The sequence below is a fragment of the Diorhabda carinulata genome, chromosome 9, assembly GCF_026250575.1.
Source record: "Diorhabda carinulata isolate Delta chromosome 9, icDioCari1.1, whole genome shotgun sequence".
Taxonomy (NCBI): Eukaryota; Metazoa; Arthropoda; class Insecta; order Coleoptera; family Chrysomelidae; genus Diorhabda; species Diorhabda carinulata.
This window is the reverse complement of record NC_079468.1, coordinates 2,182,089-2,190,587: the sequence shown is the minus strand read 5'-3', so window position 1 is coordinate 2,190,587 and position 8,499 is coordinate 2,182,089. Positions and strand designations below refer to the sequence as shown.

Genomic DNA, 8,499 nt, shown 5'->3' with positions numbered 1-8,499 from the left:
GGTGAATTGGCGTCTACTTTTGTCAGATTTTGTCGATAAACAATCAATTGAAGTCGATTCGGATGTTGATTGATGTCTTCTGATGTGTAATAAGGTCAAATCAAATCAAGTCTTGTATTTTCACGTAAACTGGCGTCTACTTTTGTCAGATATTGTCGATTAACAATCAATTGAAGTCGATTCGAATGTTGATTGATGTTTTCTGATGCCTATTAAGGTCAAATCATGTATTTTCACGTAAACTGGCGTCTACTTTTGTCAGATATTGTCGATAAACAATCAATTGAAGTCGATTCGAATGTTGATTGATGTCTTCTGATGTCTAATAAGGTCAAATCAAAACAAGTCTTGTATTTTCACGTAAACTGGCGTGAACTTTCAATAACTTGAAGTTAAAACAACGCACGGTTGCATGTTGTTTATGGTTAGGATGATGAACCAGCTTGAGTCATTCAGAATAAAGCTTCGCAAGCGTCGAAGGACAATGACCGTAAAATCCTGAAAGACGCTACAACTCATACTCATTGGCAAGGTCGTGGTTCCGAAATATTTAGGACAGGACCGGTATAAGAAGAGCTTGTGAATATTTTCGCTTGGCAGATGATCCTACAACTCAGAAAGACAGGACAAGGCACATAAAAGAAGAAGAAACGAAACCTATCTCTTTCATGATTATATCATCTTATTTAGTCTAGTTTCTAGAAATCTTTTCTGATAAACCTCGTAGTGAAAAGCTTTTTTTTATGTGGGAGTATAAAGTTAATGTAAAATAAACGTATTTTTATAAACAAACAAAATTTGGTAATCGCCTGAAAGGAATATTCGTTGCAATAAAGTTTCTTCACAGAAAAATAATATTATCGAGGTTATTTTTTTTGTTGTTTCGAAATTTTTATTTCCGTGCTCACCACATTAATGTTTATTCATAAATTTTAATGAAAAATTATATTTTTTAATAATATGTTCGTCCTCAAAAAATGTTAAATCAAATATAAATAAAGCGGGGTGAATCATTATACTTAAAATTGATATAAAAGTCAGACGATTTTGAGAAATCTTCATCAGTAGTTTGTCCTCAAACAAATAAGCAACTTACAAAATGAAATTGGTAAGTATATTAACGATACATAATATTTTTTGTATTTTTTTCTTGATGAAATTGTTTATATTTGATATTCCACCGTTTCTTTTGAAACATTCAATATAAGTCGATTCGAATGTTAATTAATGTCTTCTGATGTCTAATAAGGACAAAACAAATCAAGTCTTGTATTTTCAGATAAACTGGCGTCTACTTTTGTCAGATATTGTCGATAAACAATCAATAGAAGTCGAGTCGAATGTTGATTGATGTTTTCTGATGTCTAATAAGGTCAAATCAAATCAAGTCTTGTATTTTCACGTAAACTGGCGTCTACTTTTGTCAGATATTGTCGATTAACAATCAATTGAAGTCGATTCGAATGTTGATTGATGTTTTCTGATGTCTAATAAGGTCAAATCAAATCAAGTCTTGTATTTTTAGGGGAATTGGCCACTACTTTTGTCAGATTTTGTCGATAAACAATCAATTGAAGTCGAGTCGAATGTTGATTGATGTTTTCTGATGTCTAATAAGGTCAAATCAAATCAAATATTGTATTTTCAGGTGGATTGGCGTCTACTTTTGTCAGATATTGTCGATTAACAATCAATAGAAGTCGAGTCGAATGTTGATTGATGTTTTCTGATGTCTAATAAGGTCAAATCAAATCTAGTCTTATATTTTCAGGTGAATTGTCATCTACTTTTGTCAGATATTGTCGATTAACAATCAATAGAAGTCGAGTCGAATGTTGATTGATGTTTTCTGATGTCTAGAAAGGTCAAATCAAATCAAATATTGTATTTTCAGGTGGATTGGCGTCTACTTTTGTCAGATATTGTCGATTAACAATCAATAGAAGTCGAGTCGAATGTTGATTGATGTTTTCTGATGTCTAATAAGGTCAAATCAAATCTAGTCTTATATTTTCAGGTGAATTGTCATCTACTTTTGTCAGATATTGTCGATTAACAATCAATAGAAGTCGAGTCGAATGTTGATTGATGTTTTCTGATGTCTAGAAAGGTCAAATCAAATCAAATATTGTATTTTCAGGTGGATTGGCGTCTACTTTTGTCAGATATTGTCGATTAACAATCAATAGAAGTCGAGTCGAATGTTGATTGATGTTTTCTGATGTCTAATAAGGTCAAATCAAATCTAGTCTTATATTTTCAGGTGAATTGTCATCTACTTTTGTCAGATATTGTCGATTAACAATCAATAGAAGTCGAGTCGAATGTTAATTGATGTCTTCTGATGTTTAATAAGGTCAAATCAAATCAAATCATGTATTTTCAGGTGAATTGGCGTCTACTTTTGTCAGATATTGTCGATTACAGGCTCTAGCTCAGACATTTCTTCGGCAATTTTTTGTAATTCCTTTTCAGATAAGGATCGGCGTCTCATTTTGGTACTAGAATTAAAATAAATATTGAGCCCTAATTTCATTCGAATTTTGGGAAGAATTTAGTGTGTGAATTATTTCAGATAATCTTCTTCGTCGCCGCCTTATTGGTCGTCGTCAACGCGGATCCCGAACCAAAACCGAAACCGGGATCGAAAGCAGTAGTCTACAGTTCCCCGTTGGGTTACAGCCCATATGCAGCACTCTCTTATCCTGGTTTATATCCTTACGGTACCCCATCTCTATACTCCTCGCCAATCGTAGGATGGAACGGTTACGCCGGATTGAACGGTTACGCCGGATTGAACGGTTACAACGGATGGAACGGTTACGGATGGAACGGATACAGCGGATGGCCCGGCGTAATCGCTGTCTAATAAGATAATTATTATTTTATTAGAAATGGTTTATAATTAAATAAGTTGTATAAAATATAGTCGATAGTTTTATGTAATTGTGTTTTTATTTCAAGTTTCGGTACTAGTAGATTTGGCAACATCTCTATTGCATTGCAAACCATTGATATCGTCACTGGTACTGTACACGGGGTGCGTTTATTATTTTTTATAAAACCAGAATCGAAATTTCGATTGGAATTTAGTGAATTCAATTAATATCGTTCTCAATTCTTTATAAACGTGTTCTGCGCGCTCTTTTCATGATCTACGAGGATTCACGCTAGTCCATGCAATCCAAAACAGTGGCGAGATTTAAGATTTAAGAAGTTAGGTTCAATTAAATCAGCAAAACGTCGAGTAAAGAAATTTTTCACGAATTTCCGAGCTGTCTAGTGCTTTAGGACGATTTTAAATAAATAACAATATAATATAATAGAGAGTACATGATATTCTGCAATATGGAAGTTCATACATTCAAAATGAAGACAATTACCAAATATTATCATAAAAAAAGCTACACAAGATATTTTCTTGAAAAAAATTGGTTGTTGTAACCAAAAAAAAATATAATATTGGTTTCCCTGATTATTTTTGGCGGCGATGAAGGTACGTCGCACCAGAAAATAACCAAAAATGGTTTAATTGGGTTTGGCATTGTCATAAACAAAATATGGTTGAATTTGGTTGCGTATGGGTGGTCATATGACCTGTACGCCTATTTTTATTGGTTTGGCACTGTCATAAACATAAAATGGATGAATTTGGTTGCGTATACGTGGTCATATGACTTGAGTATCTATTTTTATTGGTTTGGCACTGTCATAAACATAAAATGGTTGAATTTGGTTGCGTATGGGTGGTCATATGACTTGAGTATCTATTTTTATTGGTTTGGCACTGTCATAAACAGAAAAATGGATGAATTTGGTTATTGCTAGTGCGTATGCGTGGTCATATGACTTGAATATCTATTTTTATTGGTTTGGCACTGTCATAAACATAAAATGGATGAATTTGGTTGCGTATACGTGGTCATATGACCTGTACGCCTATTTTTATTGGTTTTGCACTGTTATAAACAAAAAAAATGGTTGAATTTGGTTATTGCTTGAAAAAAAGTTAATAAATTGACCTTAAGAGCTAGCGATCTACAGCACGTAAATTGTAAGATAAAAAATACAGGAATTTTAGAAGCAGCCTTTATAATTGTAAAAAATATGAGTTATCAGAACCAACTTAATGATTTAATCAAATTCAGCTTCTGAAATATACGGAGATACGATAAAAATGTGTCAAATATTGTCAAAAATTGTTAATTGTACCAAATAAAACAATAAAAGTGAAGTCGTAAAGTACATTCAAGGCCTCAAATATTTTTTATTACTCCAACAATTCATTATTTAGACATAAAAACTTATAAAGTTCAAAAAAACGACAAAATTTCCACAATAAGTTAATTTGGAAACTTTGTACAACATATAAAATGTTATAACCACGAAATACCACTTTTCTCAAGACCTGCTCGATGAATTTTATCCTAAAAGTACTAATAAACTAAGTATTCACTTATAATGAGCTTTTTTGTGAATGTAACATTACAAAAAATATATACAAGAGCGTTCTAGCGAGCATTCTGTCGAGCGTTCTACCGAGCATTCTGTCGAGCGTTCTAGCGAGCATTCTAGCGAGCATTCTAACGAAAGAAAAGTGTTCAAATGTAAAGACATGATTAGTAACGGCATCTTCATGAAGAATATTGATGGATAAGCATCAACTTAACAGTTGGCTGGTATTACAAGCGGATGCTCAAGTTTATAAGCATCTTAACGAAGATCTTGAGAATGGGAAACTCATACAACAAAACGCAGTTAAATTTTCGAAATCAAAAGTTTATAATAGTGAAAAAATACCAAAATATTTGTCATATTTTGTCAACAAGCTAAAACTAGCAAATATCGACTGACTTGTCTCTTAATCTTTAGCTGCGAATTATCTCTCCGATTTTTATGATTGTAGTTTAGTCCCAGTTAACCCTGGGATACACAATAAGCGAATCCAGTTTTGAAATGGGTGAAACCAAGAAACTATCGGTTGAAACTCGGGCATCAATCGCCAGTATACATAGTTTAGGCAAAAGTCAGAGAGCCCAGAGATAGCAGCTCAGATCAATGAATCTGGGTACTTCTACAGGGAAAAGTAGACGTCAAAATAAAATTAAATGGCCATAATAGTCGCTCGACCTCAACCCGATTGAGTTGTTGTGGGACAAATTGAACAGAGAAGTCCTACTTCCATTCCACACCTTTGGATAATCCTGAAAATCGAATAGAACCAAATAGACGATGATTATTTATCAAAAATTGTAATTTCGTCCTTCATTTATCTATGTTTCAGATTTTATTTCAAATTTCTTATTATTAAGTCATTTATTATGATTCTCCGTAATGTATATTCATGCGATTATAAAAAAAATTAGAATATTTATTTTTGATAATCTATTCGTCCTTCCAAATATTTATTATTATATAAAACAAGTCAAAAGTGCATAGTGGGGTGAATTATAATGTGCGGTGATTGATATAAAAATGGGAAGATATTGAGAAATCGACAGAATTTGATTTTTACTCGATCAAATAATCAACCATCAAAATGAAATTGGTAAGTAACAAAATATTTTTTTCAGCAATTTTCTTCGTTTTAAATGGGTCATATATGATGTTGAGATAAACTTGGCAACAAAGCATTTGCTTTTTCGTCGTTGGTTATGTATGTTTGTTATTATTTAATAACCTCAAAACACGTCTCGCTAAGAAAATCGGTTATACTGACACACCTGTTAACGACAATGACACAATGTTAGTAAATTATTGTAGTTTCATCGGTCCTTTGCATGTGTTCTAAATATTGGGTATATACGATTGTTTAAAAAGTACAAAAACCGATTTCAAACCTTCCCTTTCACTCTATCTTGGTGATTCTGACAAGGATAATGCAACAAATTTATTAAATTATCATATTTTCATACATTCTTCACAATTTTTCCCAATTCGGACTTTATTTGATTATTAAAGTTGATAAAAACCGAATTTAAAGTTTCTATTTCATTCTATCTTGGTGATTCTGACAAGGATAATGCAATAAATTCATTAAATTATTATTATTTCGTTGGTACTACATAATTATGATAAATTTTAAATTTAACTGATCGTTTGAAATAGATAAAAACTGAATCTAAAGATTATTTTCTACCTTAATATCATATATAAGTTTTACCGTATGTTAAAAAATTCTTTATAGTTAATTCTATTAACAGACAAACCTACTAACGTCCTTTCTTTATCTACAAATTAATATTTTTCCTTTTGAATTTAATGTTTTGATGTACTAACTGTATTGTTTTATTATATTTTTAATAAAATAAATTACAATATTTTCTTATCTCACCTCGTATATGTAAAAAAGTAAATAATAGAAACGTTTAATATTATTAATTTTTTAGGTATTCTTCTTTTTTGCCATTGTATTGGCCTACGTCAGCGCTGCTCCCGAACCAAAAGCTGATCCAAAACCATGGTTGTACAACACACCATTGGCCTACAGCCCATACGCAGCAATTCCTTACCCTAGCGTATACTCTTATGCTACTCCATACGCATACCCAGCCCCAATCGTAGGATACAACGGCTGGAATGGATGGAACGGCGTTGGCGTTGTTGCCATCTAAGTCAATTTAATTATTCACAAAGTGCCATAATTTTTTGTTAATATATAATTATATTTTGAAATATAAAACAAATAAATGATCAGTTGAAACTTCTAGTTCATATTAGTTTTAATATTCCCGCATTTATAGACTTACGTGTCCGGTGAAGTTTGGTGTTTGAGGTTATGTGAAAAAGTATACATAACAAAACGTTACTACTCCGAAAAACAGTAACGAATAAATAAAAACAACAAATTTAAATTTATCATGACAGTTTAATTATAATAAATAAACCAATCAAGTTTGTTACATCATTTTAAACAACTACATAAGATCCAGTATAAGGCGAATATGCAGTCAAACCGGCACTGTAAACTGATGGTGCTACGTAACTAGCATACGTATATGGATACGAATAAGTAGTTAGAGGTGCAGCTACAACCGGTGCGGTATACGCAGCAGCAATTAAACTCGGTTTGGGATCAGCTTTTGGTTCGGCGACTGGAGAAGCAAAAGCTAAAGCCACGATTGTGGCAAAGATGAACTGAAATAAATTATTTATTTATAACGGATTCTAATTTTTATAATCCATAACTATTAAATTATTTATAATATTAAGCTTCTCACGATTAACGGCGTATAGTAACGAACAATTCCGAACATTCCGGAAACTGTATTATTACAAGATGGCGCTCGCGTCAGAATTACTTATATTGAATTAAATATTTTTAGTAATGTATATAAAATAGTCAAAGAAAAATAATTTGTGAATCATTACAGTGTAATTTCAACTGCTTAAACTCATGTTAGGTATTAAAATAATTAATTATTGCATCATAATTATAGGTTAGATTTATCTTATCCTTTATATTGTAATGATTGACACAACCTATTTTTGATATTTATCTCTTAGTAAAAATAATTAAACTGTGTGGAAGTGAAAATTGAAGTCAATTAACCATAAAATTGAAAAATATCTTTTATTAGAATTACAATAATCAGCATGAGAAATGAGAAATTAATGAAATTAAGCTTTTAAATTAATTGTTTACGACGTTGCCAAATTAGTTTGTGATTAATGTCTGCTATTGTTCTTGACTATGAAGAATATACAGTGCCATCCAAAAAGTTATTAAACCAGGATATATGCTTTTAATATTGAGATGAAATAATGTTTACCAAATTGTATCTTATAGTAATTTACACGATCAAATATTTTACATTTACTATACCTAATGCTAAATAATCTCACGTCATATTAATGTTTGTTATACTTACCAATTTCGGGAACATTTTGAATCGAATTCAACAGTTTTTCTTGTACTTTAAAGAGGTTCAATCAAATGATAACATATCGAACAATTTTTATTTATTTATACAAAAAAAAAATAAGGTCAAAAACGAATAATTGCAGTGGGGTAGATGTCAAAACCGTTTTGTAATATTTCAAAGGCACTGATGGTATTATGGCCCGTTGTGTGAAGGTAAATTACAGAACATAATATTGATATGCATCTAAAGTACACACGTGCACGTATTTATGTCCATACTTAACATAATTGCGTAGACAATGTATGTAATAATACATGGCAATAACACTTTATCATAAAAATACACAGTATACTAAGCAATCAGCTCAAATTAAGTTATTAGTCCAATAAAATTAGAATTTAAATTACTAAATACACATTTTTTATAAGAAATGGGTGAGCTGTTAATGACTTATTACAAACATTCCACATTTGTTAATAATAAATTCTATGCTTAAATAACGTGTAATAGAAAAATGCAAACTTGCCTTTCACATTAAAATTTGAATCCTCATTTTAGGGGACTATATATTATGGTAGTAAGGTTATTTTTGTGATATTAAGTTCGGTTTGATGGTTGAGAGAACCATTTTCTA

The 8,499-nt window shown here is 31.3% G+C and overlaps 2 protein-coding genes across 2 annotated transcripts; one reads left to right on the top strand and one right to left on the bottom strand.

Annotated features, from left to right (window-relative positions):
* Positions 1 to 1,069: 1,069 nt before the first annotated feature.
* LOC130897869 (cuticle protein 6.4-like) lies at positions 1,070 to 2,928 on the top strand. The gene is made up of 2 exons (XM_057806810.1): positions 1,070 to 1,108; positions 2,576 to 2,928. Exons 1-2 carry the CDS (start codon positions 1,100 to 1,102, stop codon positions 2,867 to 2,869), a joined length of 303 nt encoding a protein of 100 aa, XP_057662793.1. The 5' UTR covers positions 1,070 to 1,099; the 3' UTR covers positions 2,870 to 2,928.
* A 3,920-nt stretch (positions 2,929 to 6,848) lies between these two features.
* LOC130897870 (uncharacterized) lies at positions 6,849 to 8,157 on the bottom strand. The gene is made up of 2 exons (XM_057806811.1): positions 7,872 to 8,157; positions 6,849 to 7,137 (listed from the first exon to the last, which is right to left on the bottom strand). Exons 1-2 carry the CDS (start codon positions 7,884 to 7,886, stop codon positions 6,910 to 6,912), a joined length of 243 nt encoding a protein of 80 aa, XP_057662794.1. The 5' UTR covers positions 7,887 to 8,157; the 3' UTR covers positions 6,849 to 6,909.
* Between the last annotated feature and the right edge of the window lie 342 nt (positions 8,158 to 8,499).